This window comes from Triturus cristatus, chromosome 4_1, assembly GCF_964204655.1.
Source record: "Triturus cristatus chromosome 4_1, aTriCri1.1, whole genome shotgun sequence".
NCBI lineage: Eukaryota > Metazoa > Chordata > Amphibia > Caudata > Salamandridae > Triturus > Triturus cristatus.
Window position 1 is genome coordinate 1,160,874,355 of NC_140585.1, and position 20,175 is coordinate 1,160,894,529.

At 48.4% G+C, this 20,175-nt stretch overlaps 1 protein-coding gene across 8 annotated transcripts in view; it reads right to left on the reverse strand.

Annotated features, from left to right (window-relative positions):
- The window catches only part of BRD4 (bromodomain containing 4), a 1,415,251-nt gene that overhangs the window by 127,667 nt on the left and 1,267,409 nt on the right, over window positions 1–20,175 (reverse strand). For all 8 annotated transcript variants that reach the window (XM_085654329.1, XM_085654330.1, XM_085654326.1 and 5 more), the window contains one exon: window positions 18,993–19,105. In XM_085654329.1, the coding sequence (XP_085510455.1) occupies window positions 18,993–19,105 (113 nt within the window). The remainder of the gene's footprint in view (window positions 1–18,992; window positions 19,106–20,175) is intronic.

The window sequence follows — 20,175 nt, forward strand, 5'->3', positions numbered from 1 at the left end:
CTGGAAGGGAGTGCTGTGGTTGAAATTTGGTGATTAGGGCTTGTATACTGCCTATCCTGGCTAGATTGGGATATGCTAGAGCTCTGGAGGTGTCTACTGTGGCCCCTAGATACCGATGTATATGAGAGGGCTGAAGATGTGACTTGGTATAGTTTACTATGAATCCCAAGTCGTGTGGCAGCTGGATGGTTTGATGAGTGTGATGAACACACTGGTTGAATGACTTGGCTTTTATTAGCCACTCGTCAAGATATGGAAAGACATGGATTTGTTGTCTTCTCAAGTGTGCTGCTACCACCGCAAGGCCTTTTGTGAACACTCTGGGTGCGGTGGTCACCTCGAATGGAAGGACTTTGAACTGATAGTGTTGTCCGTCCAGTATGAACTTTAGATACTTCCTGTGAGCAGGATGTATGGGAATGTGGAAGTGGGCGTCCTTGAGATCCAATATGCCAAGGAAGTCGCCTTGTTGCAGTAGTGGAAGGACCTGTTGGAGAGTGATCATATGAAAATGATCTGACTGTAGATAAAGATTGAGGGGTCTGAGGTCGAGTATTGGTCTTAGAGTCCCGTCCTTCTTGGGGATTAGGAAATATATTGAGTAAACCCCTGTTCGTTGGTGCTGTAAGGGAACTGGCTCTAATGCGTGCTTCTGAAGCAGTGAGAGAATCTCTTGATTTAAGAGTGTAAGGTGTTCCGTGGACATTGGACGATGTTTGGGTGGTATGGTGGGTGGGGTTGCTGCAAGTCCCAGGCAGTAACCATACTGGATAATTTGTCTTGCCCACTTGTCTGTTGTGATGGAGTCCCAGACAGGTAGGAACTGTGAAAGTCTTCCCCCGACCAGAGTGGAATGGTCTGGAGGGAAGTCACTGTTTATTAGTGGGGGAGGCACGTGTGTTGTTGTTACCTCGGCCTCTCCCTTTGTTACTTCCCTTGTATCCGCCTCTAAAATATCCTCTGTTAGGGGATGTTTGCATGGTGTTTTTGTAGGAAGAGGAGGCGGTCTATGTTCCAATGTTTTTGGATGCTCCTCTATAAAAGGAGCGACGAAAGGAACCACGTGTGGGTGGAGACTGTAATGCTCCCATGGATTTAGCAGTCTCCGTGTCCTTTTTCATCATCTCTAGAGTGGTGTCTACAGCCGGTCCAAAAAGCTGTTCCTGATTGAACGGCTGGTTGAGGATGGTTGTCTGTATCTCCTGTTTAAAGCCTGAAATATGTAGCCAGGCATGTCGTCTGAGTAGCACACTAGTGTTAATGGACCTAAAGGCTGTGTCAGCTGCATCAAGGGCACACTTGATTGAGGCACTGGTTATTAATTTGCCCTCTTGAATTAGGTCATTTGCCTTGGTTTTGTACTGATCAGGTAAGTGTTGCAATAGGGGTTCTAGTCGGTCATAGTGAGCCCTATCATACCTAGCAAGTAATGCTTGGGTGTTGGCTATGTGCCAGTGATTGGCTGCTTGGGCAGCAACTCTCTTGCCAGAGGCATCTAACAACTTAGATTCCTTATCCGGAGGTGGTGCATCACCGGAGGATTGAGAGTTGGCGCGTTTCCTAGCGCTAGTTACCACTAGTGAGTCTAAGGGTAGCTGCCCTTTGATGTAGGTGGGATCATCGGGAGCAGGTTTATATTTTTTGTCAATACTGGGATTGAGAATTCTAGCTCTCACTGGGTCTTTGAATATGTCAGGGGCATGTTTAATGACCCCTTTTAGCATTGGTAGTATTTGGACTGTCTTCTGTGACTGTTCGAAGGCGTCTAGAAATAAATCCTCGTCTGCAGGGTCTGAATGCATGTGAACACGATGGTAGACAGCAGCTCTATTAACCAGCTGACCAAAACCAATATTGTAATCTGGGGGAGATGGTTTTGTTGGATATGGCTGTGGTTCATGGAGGTCTGGGGGGATCTATTGGGTCATCATAATCGTCCCAATCGTCCTGTGGTGTGTCAGTCATATCATTATCAGGGTCAGTGAAAGGGTCATTGTTGCCTCCCCCACCCCCTAAATCATCATTATCATCATCCTGTGGTGGTGAATGTGGTGGAAGTTGTAGAGGAGAGACAGGCCGAGGAGGAAGAACAGGAGAAGAGGGTCTTATAGGTGAAGTGGCACAGTCTTTTTTCTTTACAGGCACTGCAGGAGTGTCTGGTGTGTCCAGCTTTCTCTTCTTGTGTGGAACAGCAGCCACATTTCCTATTTTGGAGTCTATATGGAGTTTTTTCTGCTAGGGATAGACGGGATCCAGTCGAAAAAGTTCTTCCTCTTCAGTAACCGCTTTCGGCGCTGACTTTTTCGGGTACGAGCGGGGTTTGGATTTCTGCTCCGAGGCCTTAGGAGGTGGTTTAGAGTCCTTTCGCATGGCTATGGAGGTGGTAATCTTTTTCGGTTCCGAGGGCTTTGGCTTCGGATCCGACGGTATGTCTTTCGGCGTCGAGGTGGTTGGTGCCAACTTCTTTTTGGGAGTAGGTTGCTCTCCCGTCTTCGGTGCCGAAGGCGCCTGCCGGACACTGATATGCGGTTTGCTCTGTCCCAAGCTACCGGAAGGCTTGTCCTTTATCTTCGGAGCCGGGGGCGGGGCTTCTGAAGCTTGTTTTCGGTCGCGACTGGGGCCTGCAGGCGAAGTCTTGACCAGGACCTTCTTTTTTTCGGGTGGGGTTGGAGTAGGGGCAGTTGTACTCACTCGTTGACCAGGAGTAATGTGGCCGTCTGAGTCGTCTGCTTCGGACACGATTTCCAAATACTCAGAATCTTCCTCTGGGACATCGGGGCCTTCGTCGAAGATGTACACTGGTGCCGGAGCTGCTATATGCGCCATAATGTGTCGTCGGGCCCAGCGATCATGACGGTTTTCTTGGATCGAAAAGAGGCGCAGGCCTGGCAATTGTTCTCGTCGTGGTCGGGCGAGAGACACAGGTTACAGACCTTGTGATGGTCACTGTGTGGGAATTTCGCTCCACACTGGGGGCATTTTTTCAATGGAGTCCTTTCCATGAGCTGTAGGCCCAGACGGCGTCGATAGGCCCTGCGGCCCACATCGACGACCGGACTAGAGTAGTTGAGATGCGCGTCAAAGGAGACGCGATCGAAAACAATACCGTAAATAGTTTGCGCGTCGAAATGGTTTGGAAAATAAGGCGTTGAACCGGAGCGCAAAAGCTACACCCGAACCCGATGGCAGAAAAAAAACAATCGGAGGATGGAGTCGGTGCCCATGCGCACGATCGTCCAACAGAGGAGTCACCTATCTTGTGACTTTCAAAAGACTTCTTCCAAGACAAGAAGGTGCAAGCATCCGAGCCAACACCAGATGGCGATCTATGCACAGTGTACAATCTGCAGCTCATATGCCCCGAAAAGGCTCATTTCTTGGGCATTTGATTTTGTTGTTCTACTTGACTGTTAAGAACTTTTGTGCTTGGGCGGGTTTCCAGAGCCCCTCATGCAGTCCCTTACTCCATCTGTACTCGCGTTTCACATCCCATCAACAGAACAGATGTATCTCACCCGGCAGGACCACGAGAATCCACCCGGCACACTTGTTATTGGAGAGCTGTGCTTCGTTGTCCTCCGTTTGACAGTGGCTTGTAACAAGAACGGAGAGCACTGGTGGCATTTGTACAAGTCGCGGTTCCTATCCACGCCATTACAGTTGATGCAGTGAGTCCGTTGTGTTCGTAGTCTCTGCAAGGAGGCCATTGAATGCTATGGGAATGTAAACCAATATCACAATATCGAGGGACAACATATCACCCTGCATTATAACATATCCAGACTATTGCCTAGCGCAATGTGCTTAAGGTAAGTGTAGATGACCTATTCTTAACTCCACATCTGTGTATCTTGCAAAAATGTTGCCAACGTATGTTGATGTGTATTAAAGAATATTAAATCTATACTTACCGTCATGATCTTGTTGTAGATAATATTTTGGATATGATATTTTATTGGTGTGATATTTAAAATTCGGTATTGTTAGAACAGCAAATCAGTCACCCTTTAACAGTGCTCAAACGTATCGGGAACTCAGTTTAACTTCGGTGTGCACCTAACTGGAATGGCTTTATGTCCATTCCGTGCTATCCTTTCCTTATTAAGATAAACAAAATAATGATTAATTTTGAACACACTAAATTTAAGGCTTATTAGTTCCTGTTCTGCCGGTTGGCAGCTGCGAGGAGTGCCTCGGTGCCTACCACCGCCTACGGCTGCTACTGGGAAACGCTGGCATTGCTCAGTCATGCCCCAGAGGATGCGGGCTCTGTGCTGTAAAGTGGAGGGAGGGACGGACAGACATCTAAACAAGAAACAAGCCTTCCTGCCAGAACGACTGTAGCCTCAAGGCAATGCAACTATATACAATTGGTTGATCTAGCAATCCAAAGGCTGCTTGGCAACCAGCACTGGCTGTCATCAATTTATTCTTTTCGAGAGGTATTGATTGATGATTGTAAGGGTGTTAGCAGCTGAGCTGTGGAGTGCATAAATTTCACATATATCTGTTAAAAAGCCATAGGCTCTAAAAAGACACTCCTTAACCCCTTCGCTGCGGCGCGAATTCCGCCGCAGTGCTGGGGGGGTTGGCGGCGCCGCTATGCTCATGACGGAACCACGCCGTCATGAGTCACGGGCGAGCTGTGCTCATGACGGCGTGGTTCCGTCATGACTCCACCCACTTGCGCTAATCGCCCGCACAGGCGGGGAATTAGCGCCGCGTGGGCGGAGCGGCCGCCAACGGCCGCAGCATGACGGAACCACTCCGTCATGAGCACACGGCGCCCGTGGCTCATGACGGAGTGGTTCCGTCAAGGGCATGCAAGGGGTTAAATAATGTGCCCCCCCACCTTGCTCTTTCCTTCCTCCTCTTGCTTCGCGTCCTGTTCCCAAATAGTCTCCCATTGTTTCTTACTGTCCTCCCAAATCGCTAGAACAAGCATTAAAAATTCAATAGGTCCCGCCTTTCATTAAGTTAAAGCCATTTGCTTTGCTATACAATACTATTAGCAAAGCAAATGGCTTTAACTTAATCAAAGGCGAGACCTATTGCATTTTCAATGCTTGTTGTTGAGTGACGCCTGGTTTCCAAGATGATATCAACCAGCTCTGGAGGAAGGTCAAATGTGTTTTCCTGTTGCCTATCAATCATCAAGCATGAAGGAAATTGCACAGATCCAGGTACAGAACCAGGCCTTGCTGATGCAGAAGCACGTTCCGCCGGAGGACTAGCCTGATTGGAGGACAGATGCTTAAGCCAGGAGCTCTGCATACTATAATGCCTGTGCCCAATCTGGGGATACAAGAACAACATGGGTCAGTCCCGCTCTCCAGAACTCTGGGCAGAAGAGGTATTGGCAGGAAAACGTACAGGAGTTCCTAGTCCCACCCTAGGTAGAATGAATCTTCTAACGAGGGACGCCTTGGAAATCCCAGCGCACAGAACTGCTGACATTGCGTGTTACTCAGCGGTGGTGAATAGATTGAGCCAAGGCTCTCCCCATGAGCAGAACAGACCTTGTTCCACCTCTGGTTGCAACTGCCACTCATGATCCTCTAGGCTCGAAAGCTGAACATGTCCTTCGTGGCATTAAAGAACAAGTTACTAACCTTCGGTAACGATGTATCTGTAAGAAACATTAGTTAGTTAGATTCCTCACCTTAGAATATCCCCAGGCGTCAGACTGGATCCGGAAGATTTTTCGTCAGCAATACCCCTTGCGCGTCGCTAGGCGTCGTCTGCGGCTCCGCGTCCGTCGTCGGCGTCGTGCGCCGGGATGACGTCGTCGGAGTACTTAGACGCCGCCCTCGCGCGCTGACGTCAGTTCTTGTACATAGCCTTCCGCGCCAGGAACACAGAGCCATGCAAAGACCGACACTGGTGCCAAAAATAAAATCTAGGGGCCTGAAAGGACAACCTTAACCCTAGATGTCAGTTCGCAGAACGGGGAGGATGGGTGGGTCGGTGAGGAATCTAACTAACTAATGTTTCTTACAGATACATCGTTACCGAAGGTTAGTAACTTGTTCATCTGAAAGAAACACGTTAGTTAGATTCCTCACCTTAGAATAGATACCCAAGCAATACCATCCCCGGTGGTGGGTCTGCGAACCAAGATCACACCAGAAAGTCCTGGAGGACAGAACGGCCAAAGAAGCCATCCCTCCGGACTTGGCTGTCAAGGCAATAATGCCTGGCAAACGTGTGTAGCGAAGCCCACGTCGCCGCCTGACAGATGTCCTGCAAAGGGACTCCCCGTCCCAAGGCAGTAGTAGCCGCCGTGGCCCGAGTAGAATGGGCGCGCAGCCCAACAGGAGGGTCCTTTTTAGCCAAGGAATAGCAGATTTTTATACACAAAACGACCCACCGAGAGATGGTTCGTTTGTGCACAGCTTTCCCCTTCTTAGCGCCCACGTACCCAACAAAAAGCTGGTCGTCCACCCGGAACTGTTTTGTGCGGTCCAGATAAAAGGAGAGCGCACGTTTTGGGTCCAGACGGTGGAGCCTCTCTTCCTCTTTGGAAGGATGCGGAGGCGGAAAGAAGGTGGGCAAGGTGACAGACTGCCCAAGGTGAAATGGAGTCACCACTTTAGGAAGAAAGGAGGGACGAGGCCGAAGGACAACCTTGTCCGGATGAACAGATAGAAAAGGAGGCTTTGAAGATAAAGCCTGGAGCTCACTCACCCGTCTAGCCGAGGTGATGGCTACCAGAAAAGCAGTCTTTAGAGTTAGAAGACGAAGAGGGCAATTGTGAAGAGGCTCGAAGGGAGCGCACATCAGGAACGTCAAAACCAGATTCAAGTCCCACTGAGGCATTACAAAAGGGACAGGAGGGAACGTGTGTGTAATGCCTTTGAGAAAGCGTGACACTACAGGGGACTTGAAAAGAGAAGGCTGATCAGGAAGCCGCAAGAAGGCGGAGAGGGCAGCAAGATAACCTTTCAGGGTGCCCAGGGCAGAGCCCTGCCGGGCCAGAGAAAGAAGGAAGAGGAGAACCTCAGAAAGAGGGGCGGAAAGGGGATCCACAGCCTTTGCTGTGCACCATGCCACAAATTTGTTCCACCGGCAGGCGTATACCGACTTTGTGGAGGGACGCCTGGCTGCCAGAATGATATCACAGACTTCAGGAGGCAAGTCAAATGGCATCAACTGCCGCCGCTCAATCTCCACGCATGGAGGTGGAGGCTGGACAGGTTCGGGTGGAGGACCGTCCCCTGCTGCTGCGACAGAAGATCCTCCCGAAGGGGCAGACGTATCGGGGGATCGGTCAACAGACTGAGTAGCTCGGGATACCAGTATCTTCGTGCCCAATCCGGAGCCACCAAGATGACTTGGGCCCGGTCGCGCCTGATCTTCTTCAGCACTCTGGGCAGAAGTGGTATAGGCGGAAAGGCGTACAACAGACCGCAACTCCACTCGTGACGAAAAGCGTCGCCGAGCGAGTGCCGCCTTGGAAATTCCAACGCGCAGAACTGCTGACATTGCGCGTTCTCTTCGGTGGCGAATAGATCTAACCAAGGCTCTCCCCACTGCTGAAAGAGGCCTTGCACCACTTCGGAGTTCAGACGCCATTCGTGATCCATCATGCACCGGCGGCTGAGTTCGTCTGCTCTGGCGTTCAGAGAGCCCGCCAGATGTTGAACCACCAGGGTGACGCCCTGGTGTTCCAGCCATGTCCAGAGGCGCAGAGCCTCCTGACAAAGGGTCCACGACCCCACCCCGCCCTGTTTGTTGCAGTACCACATGGCGGTGGTGTTGTCCGTGAACACCTGCACGACACTTCCCCTGACAGAGGGAAGGAAGGCTTTCAGTGCAAGCCGGATCGCTCTCAACTCCAACAGGTTGATGTGGAGACGAGACTCCGCCGGAGACCAGAGGCCTCTGATCTCCGCCTCTCCCATATGGCCACCCCATCCCAGGAGGGACGCATCCGTCACTACGACATGCTCCGGTTGGGGAAGGGAGAGGCTCTTGCCCTTGACCCACTCGCGGTCCGTGAGCCACCACTGCAACTGCTGTGCAGTACCCTCCGAGATCAAGACATGGTCGGACAGGTTGCCGTGATGCTGGGTCCACTGAAACTTCAGGTCCCACTGCAGAGCCCGCATGCGCCGCCTGGCGTGATGCACTAGTAGGATGCAGGAGGCCATCAGCCCCAGAAGCCGCAACACTAGCCTGACCGAAACCCGGGATAGAGGCCGAAAGATTGGAATCAGGGCCTGTATATCCCGGACCCGCTGTTCCGGAGGATGGACCCGGAACTGCGCCGAATCGAGAACCGCTCCGATGAAGAGGAGCTTCTGAGAGGGACTCAAGTGTGACTTCGGCACGTTGATGGAAAACCCCAGCAAATGCAGGAGATCCGCCGTAGTCTGGAGGTGGGAGACGACTGCCTGGGGCGAGCCCGCCTTCAACAACCAGTCGTCGAGATAGGGGAAGACTGGGACCCCTGATCTGCGCAGATGAGCTGCGACCACCGCCATCACTTTCGTGAACACCCGAGGGGCACTGGTGAGGCCGAAGGGGAGCACGGTAAACTGAAAGTGCTCTTGGCCCACCGTGAACCGCAGGTAACGCCGGTGGGCCGGCAGGACGGGGATATGGAAATACGCGTCCTGCAAGTCCAACGCTACCATCCAGTCTCCAGGGTCTAGGGCAGCTAAGACCTGAGCCAACGTTAGCATCTTGAACCTTTCCTTTCGGAGGAAGGCATTGACGTTCCGGAGGTCCAAGATAGGGCGCAGGCCCCCCTTGCCCTTCTTGGGAACCAGAAAGTAGTGGGAATAACAACCACGACCTACTTCTGGACTCGGAACGCGCTCCACGGCCCTCTTGGCCAAGAGAGCCGAAACTTCCTCGCGGAGAAGATCCAAATGATCCCCCGAGATACGGTGGTGCTGTGGTGGCATGGCTGGAGGGGTCGTCTCGAAGGGGAGGGAGTAGCCCCCTCGGACGATTTGCAGCACCCACCTGTCCGATGTTATGGACCGCCAGTGGAGCAGGTGATGGCGAACTCTGCCGCCCACTGGCGTGGTATGGGCCTGAAAGCTCGGACTAGGAAGGCTTTGAGGCGGATGCTGCCGGGGTGGATGTGGGCTGACCACGTCGTCCTCCATTTCCGCCACGGCGGAAGCCACGTCCGCGACCGCGCGCAGGTTGGTTCTGCGGCTGGTGGCTTTGCGGACGTGAGGAGGCGCCCCTTCCTTGGCCACGAAAGGGGCGAAAAGCGGAGGTGTGCGCCCGCGGAGCCGAGAGGCCCAAGGACTTGGCCGTAGCCCGGGAGTCCTTAAAACGGTTCAGCGCACTGTCCGCCTTCTCACCAAACAGGCGAGTGCCATCAAAGGGCATGTCCATGAGGGTGTTCTGGACATCCCCGGAAAATGACGTGGACCGCATCCAGGCGTGGCGGCGGAGCGCCACCGTGGTGGAAATCGCCCGACCTAGCGAGTCCGTGGTGTCAAGCCCACATCTTATGGCGTGCCGTGCTGCATCCCTCCCATCGGCCAAAGCCTGGGTAAGCCGCGTCCGGACCTCCTCCGGACACAGGGGCAGCACGTCCTCCACCGTATCCCACAGGGAATGGGAATAACGGTCCAAGAGACAGGCGGTATTTAAGGACCGCAGGCCCAAACTAAGGGACGAGAACAGTTTCTTGCCAAACTGCTCGAGTCTCTTGGAATCCCGGTCCGGCGGAGCGGTCGGGAAGGAGGACTGGGAAGTAGAGGCCTGGATAACCAGACTCTCGGGGGTGGGGTGTTGGGACAGGAAACTGGGGTCGCCCGGAGCAGGGCGGTGGCGCCTGGCAACGTTCCTATCCACAGGAGGAACTGTGGAGGGCTTGGACCAGGTGCCCTGCAGAACGTCAGTGAGGGCCTCGTTGAACGGCAGCAGAGGCTCAGTGGAGCTTGCTGAGGTTTGAAGCACCTCAGTGAGGATGTTGGTCCTCACAGCCACGGCAGGCAACTCGAGCCCAAGGGCCTCAGCCGCCTTGCGCAGCACCACAGAAAATGCTGCACCCTCCTCCGAAGCCACGGTCGGAGGAGAAGTGAATCCAGCGTCTGGCGAGGTGTCCAGGCCGCTGGCCTCCCCCAGTTCATCTGCCCAGTCCTGAGAAAGCTGTGACTGAACAGCCAGAGGGTCCTCGAACCCCTCCCAGTCGCCCCCTTCTTCCGATTCCTGATAAACAGGAGGAATGATCGGAACCGGACTGTAGAGATGGTAGGTCTCAAGCGGCGTCGGATGCGGCGTCGGCGGACGCCGTGCCGGCGTCGGGTCCGGATGAGGGCTAAACCGGGGCGTCGGCGTCACAGGCGTCGGCGGCGCCGGTGACGGCGTCGGTGGTTCAGGCGTCGGCGCCGGTGGAGGAGTGACAAGGTCAACCGGCGTCGACTGGGGCCCAGGCAAGGGCCCCGTGGGGACCTGCGGCGTCGAGACCGGAGTCGTCGACGGCGCCGGGGCCGGAGCCGCCGGCACGCGAGGTCGCCCAGTCGAGTCCGCGGGGCCCGAAGGCGCGCCAGCGGGCGTCGACGGCGGGGCCAGGCTCCTCATGGCCGAGAGGAAGGCACTGATCTCCGCCGGCGCCGCGTCAGCCCCAGGGACCGGAAGGTATGGGGGCGGACGCGGCACCTGCGGCTCCGCCGGAGCCGCGGGGGTGGAACCACTTGGACCCTCGGCCGAGTCACGCGACCGGCGAGGGGAGTCCGAAGAGCGATGTCGCCGCTTCGACTTCTTAGAGTGTTTAGACTTACCCGACGACTTGGAGCCCGACGAGCGATGGTGGCGTCGGCTAGGGCTCCGCGAGCGATCCTTGGACCTCCTCCTGGACCGGGATCGCGCACGACGCGGAGCCGAGTGGCGAAGCTCCAGAAGCTTGCGGGACCGCTCCCGCCTAGCCTTCGAAGTCAGGGCCTGACAGTCGTTGCACGACTCCGCGTCGTGGTCGAGGCCTAAGCAGTAGAGGCACCGGCGGTGGTGATCGGTCACCGACATCAGTCGATGACAATCTTCACAAGCCTTGAACCCAGGCATCCTACCGGCACCAGATGTCGACAGACAAGGATCAAAAATGATCAAAAAGATTTAGTCAAAAAAGACTAAAAGGGGTAGCTCTCCCGGATCTGCGCTTACTGGCGCGGAAAAAAGAAGAACTGACGTCAGCGCGCGAGGGCGGCGTCTAAGTACTCCGACGACGTCATCCCGGCGCACGACGCCGACGACGGACGCGGAGCCGCAGACGACGCCTAGCGACGCGCAAGGGGTATTGCTGACGAAAAATCTTCCGGATCCAGTCTGACGCCTGGGGATATTCTAAGGTGAGGAATCTAACTAACGTGTTTCTTTCAGATATATCTATCCAGGTGGTTCACCACCAGGAAAATCCCTTGATGGCTCAGCCAATTCCAGAAGCGTAGAGAATTCTGGCATGGGTCCCAGGACTCCACTCTACACTGCTTGTTGCAATGCCACATGGTGCTAGTGTTGTGCTTAAGCATCTGGACCAGCCTCACTTTGATGATAGAAGGAAGGCTTTCAACGCCAAGTGAATGGCCATCAGCTCCTGTAGGTTGATATGGAACTGGGGCCCTCTTGGACACCAGAGACCTTTGATCTATACCTCTGCCACGAGGTCACCCCAATACAGAAGTGATGCATCATTGTGAGGAAATGGGGTTCATTATATGGTGTGGTTGCAGGACGTCACCAGGTAATAAACTAACAATCCCTTTAGGACCAGTCCAGTTTTGTTGGTTAAACTTTAGTGTAGGAAGCTGGCTCCTTATACGATACATCAAAACAGGATACCGTGCAAGGAGTCCATGGGTTCCCTCATGAGTGGACAGGGGCTTGCTCTAGCAATCCCAAGGTGCTCTTCTAGGGGGTAGTGTGGTCGAGCAGCCTTAGGCTTATCAGAGAGGAGTGTTAGGCATCTGCAAATACACACAATAGTCAATAAATGATGTGCATGGCTTAATAAGGAGATCCACACAAATTTAGAAAAATCACGCGTATCTTTACATATATATATATATATATATATATATATTTAGCCACCAGCATCAACACGATCAGGTAAGCACGATTTTCAATAGAAATACTTTTGCACTTAAAAAGTCGACTACACTGCATTTTTCAGAAGCTACTATATTATCCTCTGGGAGAAAAACAAGTACGGCATTCAGGTACAGTACAGCGACTTACGAGACCAATTTCCAGGACTTAAGCTGAGTGCAGGGCAAGGTCCAAGGCAACACCAACCAGACACCACCAGCGGCACTAAGGTGGCCAGATGCAAATGTTAAGAGCACTCTCTCAAGACATCAAATTAGGGTTTCAGGCTTCGACCGCTAATCAGCTGGAGATTAGGAGTTTTTGTGAATCTTTAGAGACAACAATTGATCTTCTAAATACTAGAACAGTCGCATTAGAAAGTAATGTCACTAATCTTACTTCGAGTCTTCAACAAGCTGAGGATGAAATAAAGTCCTTAAAAACTAGTGAAGCTATCCTAGCTGAGAGAATGGAGACCCTGGAAAACAACAGTAGGAGGAACAACCTCCGACTTCTTAATGTTCCGGAGGATAGAGAAGGGGGCGATATCAAGCAGTTTATTGTTTCCCTCCTAAAAGAAGCTTTGGGTCCAGATATATTGGAAGTGGAATTACTGCAGGATATACAAAGGATCCATAGAGAACCATTTCGCAAATCCCCGCAAAGACAGAAGCCCAGGAAAATTTTAATTAATTTCATGACATACACCCTCAAGGAGAAATTACTAACCCTGGCTCTTAAACAGAAGTCACTTTCAGCTAAAGGCTTCACTTTCCAGATTAGATCAGACCTCTCAAAAATTACTCTTGAAAGACAATGGGAGCTAGGTAAAAGATTGGAAGATTTCCGTAAACTGGGTGCAGTAGCCCAGTTGAAGTTTCCCGCTGCCTTAAGAGTGATGTATAACAATAAAATGCACAATTTAAGATCTGTGGAGGCAGCAGATGTGCTTCTACAACAACTTAGGGGAAGATAACTCAAATAAAAAAAAGTTTATTCCTTTACCTTCTTTGCTCTCTGGATGACAAAAAAAAAAATAAGCAAAAAAAAATAAAAAAATTTGTACAGGCACGTAGCTCAATACAGTCGAGTGCTTGGCACTATGCAGTTAAGGTGTCGAATTCTGGACTAGGTCCAGATTTTTGGGGCAAGGGTTTCCACGGGTGGCAAAGAGGGTGGGTGGCCAGGGGAGGAGAGGGTAGGGTTGGGAATAGGGCACGGGGGGGGGGGGGGTGTTGCACTGGGGGAAAAAAAGTCCTCATTCTCTTTCTTATAGCCCATTTTGTTTTTTTTTCTGGTGATAGATTTGCTATAAGTGGTATGTGGGGTCCTTTCTTAAGAGGATCTCTTTGCATGATGAGGATGACTCGGCGATATGAATAGTTTAGACATTCTCTCCTGGAACGTTAATGGCCTGCGCACTATTCCTAGGAGGCATCGGATCTCTCAATATTTACGTGACAGTAGTGCGCGGATCATTATACTGCAAAAGACGCATTTAACCGAGCCAGAATTATCTGTCTTGGTTAAGAGGTTGGGGTGGTTGGATTTCGCCGTTTGCACCACTCAATCTGTTAACACCAGGGGTGTGGCTATTTTGGTCATGCAATACTTCTTTCTAAAGTTGTGGACTCAGGGGGTAGATGGGCCATAGCAGAGTTTCAATTAAAGGATGTAAGGATAACAATCGCAGGTTATTATGGCCCAAATCAGGACGACCCTTTACCCCTTAACAGCATGACATCTGCTTTAATAGCGTTTTCTAGCCCAGTTATTTCGGCAGGGGATTTTAACATGATATTGAATCCCCTGTTAGATAAAACCTCACAGTATCGGGCACCTACATCCCATAAAACTAGAACATGTCTCATTGCTTTAATGAAACAACTGGGTTATCTAGATATATGGAGGATAAAGTCAGGCCCTAAACGAGAGTACTCGTTTTGCAACTACAAATATAGACATAAATCTAGGATTGACTTTATTCTAGTGAGTCAATCAATAAAATGTTGGGTAGGGGATATTTCTTATCTTCCGTCCCACCTCTCGGACCGTTCTGCGGTTAGCCTAATTATTAACAAACCGGCACCCCCTGTAGCGAGGACGTGGTCAATGGACCGTGCCCTCCTTATGCTGGAAGAGGTAATAGTGGACCTTCAAGAAGAAACTGAACTATTTTTAGTTAGAAATGCCCATTCTGCCTCAACGGTATCTATATGGGAGGCTCTTGAAGCCTATTTGAGGGGACATATGACAAGTATCTCCTCCTATAGGTCAAAGAGATATAAGGCGGACATTTCAGACATTGAGAGTAAGATCAAAGCAATCCAAGTAGAAATCGATTTGGGCAACCGAGACAGTATTGAGGGTGCTCAAGAGACTCTACGGTCCCTGAAGGGGGACCTAGAGTCTGTTCTCAATTCTAGATTATTGCAAAGATGGGAAGCTAGTAAGATCACCCACTTTGAGTATGGTGAAGGTGCTGGGAAACTTCTTGCCTGGAAAATTAGATCGGACCGGGCAAGGAATTACATCAGCTCAGTTACTAAGTGCGGGGTATCGTATACCTCTGATGAGGATATTAAAACACAATTCTATTCCTTCTTCTCGGATCTATACAGGGAAGAGGGGAATTCTGACCCTGCTAAAGTTCAGTTTTTGCTAAATAGTATAAATCTTCCTGAGTTAAACCCAGACCAACAAACGAAATTAGATATACCAATCACCTATGATGAGGTATTTAGGGCTATAATGGGTTCAAAAAAGGGGAAAGCAGTGGGGCCGGATGGCCTACCTTCGGAAATATATAGATGCTTGGCTAAAGAGATTGCTCCATTTCTGACTATCTTGTTTAATGAAATCTTACAAGAAGGCATTCCTCCTCCGCCCTCTTGGAATAATGCAACAATTTCATTGATATTGAAGCCAGGGAAATCGGCCACAAATTGCGAATCTTATAGGCCAATTTCAATTTTGAACGCAGATTATAAGATCTTCGTATCCATTATGGCCAGTAGGTTTGGAGTAGTCGCAGGTGAATTATTACATCTAGACCAGAAGGGTTTTGTTAAGGGCCGTCACCTGTCAGATTTAACCTATGATTTCATTGGAGCCATTGACATGGCTTCAACATGGTCTCTCCCATTGGCAGGGATGACACTGGATGCGGAGAAGGCCTTCGACAGGGTTAACTGGCTGTTTATGTCGGAGGTCCTGGCCAAATTCAGAGTAGGTGACAAATTTAGACGAGCCATCTCTCTCATATACTGTAATCCATCGGCCAATATTCTGGTTAATGGCTCCCTCACAGAATCCCTTGTGATAACAAGGGGCACGCGTCAGGGTTGCCCTCTTTCCCCTCTATTATTTAACTTATATATTGAGCCTTTCGCACAGATGTTGCGAGATGATACCAGGGTGTCTCCATTTAAATATGGAGAGTGGGAAAGGAAAGTGGCACTATATGCCGATGACATTCTTATCTTTACAGCAGATTTGAATATGGCGTTTCCAGCTGTCATCGAGCTTGCCCAGAAATTTGGATTGGTTTCAGGCTACAAGATCAATACATCGAAGACCGAAATTATGGCCTGGAATATGTACGTAGATTCTCACCTTCCTCCTCTTAAAACTGTTATAAGATATCTTGGTATCCACATCCTCCATGAAATTGACAAGATCCCCTCCCACAATTTATCATTAATCATAAAAGAAATTCGGAAATTATTGAAAAACTGGGCCAACCTGCCTCTGTCTATGCTGGGCCGGGTCAATCTGATCAAAATGTCAATCTTGCCAAAGTTCACTTTTCTCTTTGATTCCGTCCCCTTATTTTTTTAGAGTTCTCTTCTAGCAAAAATACAGAGTGAACTTAATACTTTTATCTGGGCTTCTCGGGGCTCTAGGATCGCCTGGAAGAAAATAAGAAGATGCAGAGAGAAGGGCGGCCTGGCTGCTCCAGACCTGCAAATATATGCTTGGGCCTTTCAATTTGCCCACTCGCGGATGCTACTAAAGAGGCCAATAAGTAGCGGTATGGGATTGATGTTCCTGTCCATGCTAAGAGGGAGTGGCCTTCCCGAAGATGGCTTACTTCTTAAATATGGAGATCCCAAGTTTTAAAAAAAAAGTTAGATTAAAGGTATTATGGGGTTTGCTAAAAACTTGGGTCAAACTGCGTGCCGCAATGAAGATGGGGTATTTTTCCAGTTTAGCTCCAATCTGGGACTCTCCAGGGACACCAGAGTGCCTAAAAGATAGTTTGTCCTTACCGTTGAGGGCGGCAGGCATAGTGAGCTGGGGTGAACTTTTTGTGGAAGGCTCACTGATTCCTTGGGAGGTCCTCCGGGAGAATACAGGTTCTTCTCTCTCTAGGTTCAAATATCTCCAACTTTCTAGCTGGGCCGCCTCAAATTATGTTATTAGAAGTAAATACATCTTAGGCAAGGTTACACAGTTGGAGACACAGGCCATGCAGAAACCCCCATTTAGAAAAGAGGTTGGATTCTGGTACCGTACTATCCTAGACGAGATGGATGGAGACTTTAAACTACCATCTTCACTGTGGAATAGCTGTATCCCACAGGTTGACCTTGAACTGTTATGGCTTAATTCCTGTAAGACACTGTGGGATATTGTAAAAGCTGCTTGGTTAAGAAGGAATCACATCTTCACGATACATAGAGCCTACTTTTCACCACAGAGGCTAACTAAATTCGCAGAAGGTCCTCCCGTTTGCTGTGCAAGATGCGGAGAAGAGGCTGCTTCAGACGTCCACATGTTTTTGACTTGCCCTCTCTTGTCGTGCTTCTGGTACCAAGTGGGGAAAATGCTGTTCAGTTCTTTAGGGATACCTATTACTTTTGACTTACCTTTGATTTTCTTTGGGTTAATACCCAACCTGGTTGGTCCACCTAGGAATCTGCTATTTTACTCCATCCTAATAGCAAGAAGAGAGATTTGTATCAAATGGAAAGATCCTAAACCTCCGGAATTCCAAGACTGGCAGGTTTCTCTCCTAAGGATATCCAAGATGGACCTTATAAGACCAGGAAGTAAGAAGAAGCAAGAAGAAGCAAGAATTTTGGAAACTTATGAAATGGAGATAGGGTTTTTTTTTTTCCCCCCCCCTGTCCAAGGATTACATAGCCCTTTCTCCTAGACAGATCCTCTCTCCCTTAAATGCAGGTCATGGATGAGTTGCCACCGCCTCTAAGGCTGAGCAATGGGCCCCATAGTGGATATTGCCTTTGGCCATTGTTTGAGTAAGAGAAGCACCGGTAAGCTTGTCTGAAGATAAAGTTTACAAATCCAGTGTACTGAGGCGGTGTTATTCTTTTTCTTCTCTCCAAACCCTGGGTGGTTCCTAATGGGTTGAGTATGAGGACAGAAAGAAGAAAAAAAAAAAAAAAAAGATTTTTTTAAAAACCTTTTTTCAGGACAGAGTACCCGAGTGCTAAAATGGCCGCCATCATATATTTGTTGATGTGATGGTGGCCAATCACATCTTATCTTAAGATCTGTTGGGTACGCGAATCCTCCGCAAGCTGGATGTATACTGGACCTTAATTTCTCAAGAACTACTAAACGGATTTATGCCAAATCACAAAAAGACACTTCCTGGACCAATATCTAGCTTTCAGACAAATTTGAAGTAATTTAATTCATCTGTTTTGGCTGTAGCTGTGTCTAAGTTTCCTATGGAAAATTCAATGTGGAAAACGTGTTTTGCCGACCCCTTTTCATAGACCCTGCTTGACAGATTACCCTGAAACTTTCCAGGAAAGAGCGGAGGTGAATGAACAAAGTTATTAATAAACAAAAAAATCCTTCCTGAAATGTGGACACCATACGTTGGGGAAGAATTTAAATGCCAACAGTTAATTTATAAAAGCAGTGAACCTATAAGTGTCTTGGAAAGAGTGATAGGTAGGGTAAGCCAGGATTTCTTCATTCGCGTGAAACGAAACAAAGGTAGTCAGATTGTTTTTTAATGATGATGCCACCCGTGGAAAATAGCATATATAATTAACATGAGGATGCAGCTACAGTAAATAAGAGACTGTGTGAAACAGGATTTTCATATGTATTTACATGATAATGGATTTGTTTATGCTAGAGACTGATCCAGAATTTAACTGGAATATTCAAACCACAATAAAACCAATGGCAATGAATGTTAATTTAAGTGGTTTACTTGTGTGAATGAACATATTTAGTGGTGGGTAACGATTTATGCAAAAAAATAATGCAAACTTTTAGTTGCTCAAAATAAAACTTATTTAGCATGTTTTGTTACGGCTTAGTATTAAATAACACTCAAGACTGCAATTAGACCCCAGGTATTTTGCTTGCATGTGTATTCCTGGGATTGATTTACAGTGGACATGATGAGATTGGGCTACCAGAGAAAAGAAATAAGTGCCTTTGGAATGATGTTAATTTAAAACCTATTTATATACAAACTGCAAATAAAAGATAAGTTTTGTACTCTTTGTCAAAAAAGATTTAATTGTAGCAGTTTTCATGCCAGAAAATTTCTGTTGTGTCTATAAACATTCCATGTAAAAAAAATTAGTAAAACACTCCACAACAATTAAATAGAATGGTTTATTCTATATGGTAAATATTACTCCTTATGGGCAGCAGTAAGATAAGTTGTAGCACTCCCATGTTTAGTACAGGTAAAGGAAAGAGAAATCAAACGACATAGTTAAAAAACCTGACTGCCAGCACACAGTGTTAATCACGATTGAAACTCAAGAAAAGCATTACCCTGTTAAGAAATCAGTCAGGCTTCACTGTTGTGGCAAAGGGAATTCGCACAGTCTTCCCTATCCTAGGACAGTTAAGACTGATAGAATGGAATGTGAAACACAAATTTACAATACAATATGTCATTTCTTTTGTTCAGTTCACAAACTTGACTACAATCCATTTACCTGCTTTTTCGTCTGCAAGTTTTGCTGAGGTGGCGACTGGTGAACCAGACCCTGGAAAGACGGCATCGGTGGTGAATGCATCAAGAGTGGAGAAGGGGCTTCTCTTAAGTGACCTGAAAAAAGTTAAGGGCCAGTCATTTAACTTTGCAGGGCTTGTGTCTATTTGCCCGAACCACACAAAAAATGATCCAAATGGGTGTCTTTGAGAAATAATTAATTACAAAGGTTCTAGACGGGTTAGACCTACAATGTTTCATGTTCAACGTGATCAGCAACTCCTAATCAACCATAAAAGAACAATGGATCATACATATATTAAAATATAAATATATAAAAGTACACAAAAACATACAATGTAATATAAAATCCGCTAAGTTAGAACATGTAAAAAAGACAAATGTAAAATAGAGCATTTTGGTGAAAACCAAGGCAAATAATATAAAAATGTTTTATCCACAAGAAACATCTAGCATAATTGCATCAATATAACCCATAGAATTTCATTTGCAGCTTATCCTGCCTAGTCCGCATGCATCTCCATAAGACAAAGTTGTTGTGCTACCGCTCTTTAGGTTTCAAAGAAAACATCCATAAAAACACTAGAATGGAATATAGAAATACTCACCTGAATAGCTCGACTACTCCATGACCATAAACCCTTCTCCACTTACAATGAATGAGACCATATAAGTCTCTGGAATGGGAAAAGCAGTAGCTACAACTTATGAAAGGCCTATAGATATAAACAGTATCTTAATTCCTTTTGTATTAGCCAAAACAGCAGCAGTATGGGCAACTTTGGACTGAGAGAACTTAAATGATTGCTTTAGTGGACAACACAAATATTTGAGAGCATATTTTATTTGCGGAGTTTATAGAGCGAAACATGACCTTCAGAGAGCTATACATACAGCAGTCAGGTCATACATAGAAGAGGAAATGCAAGAAGGAAGATGCAGTGAGCAATGCATGTACAAATACTGATACAATATTTCAAAACCGCTTGGTAGATCCATGATCTTGAGGAGTCCACATGAAAAATATCAAGCTGCGTCAGTAAAGATAACTAGGAAGGGAATATATTCATCGGAAGCATTTTTACTTTTTTTCTGAAGAAGGTAGCGAAAATTCATGGTGAAGGAACTGCAGGAGCTCTCTTCTACATAGAGACCAAAGCGCTCTG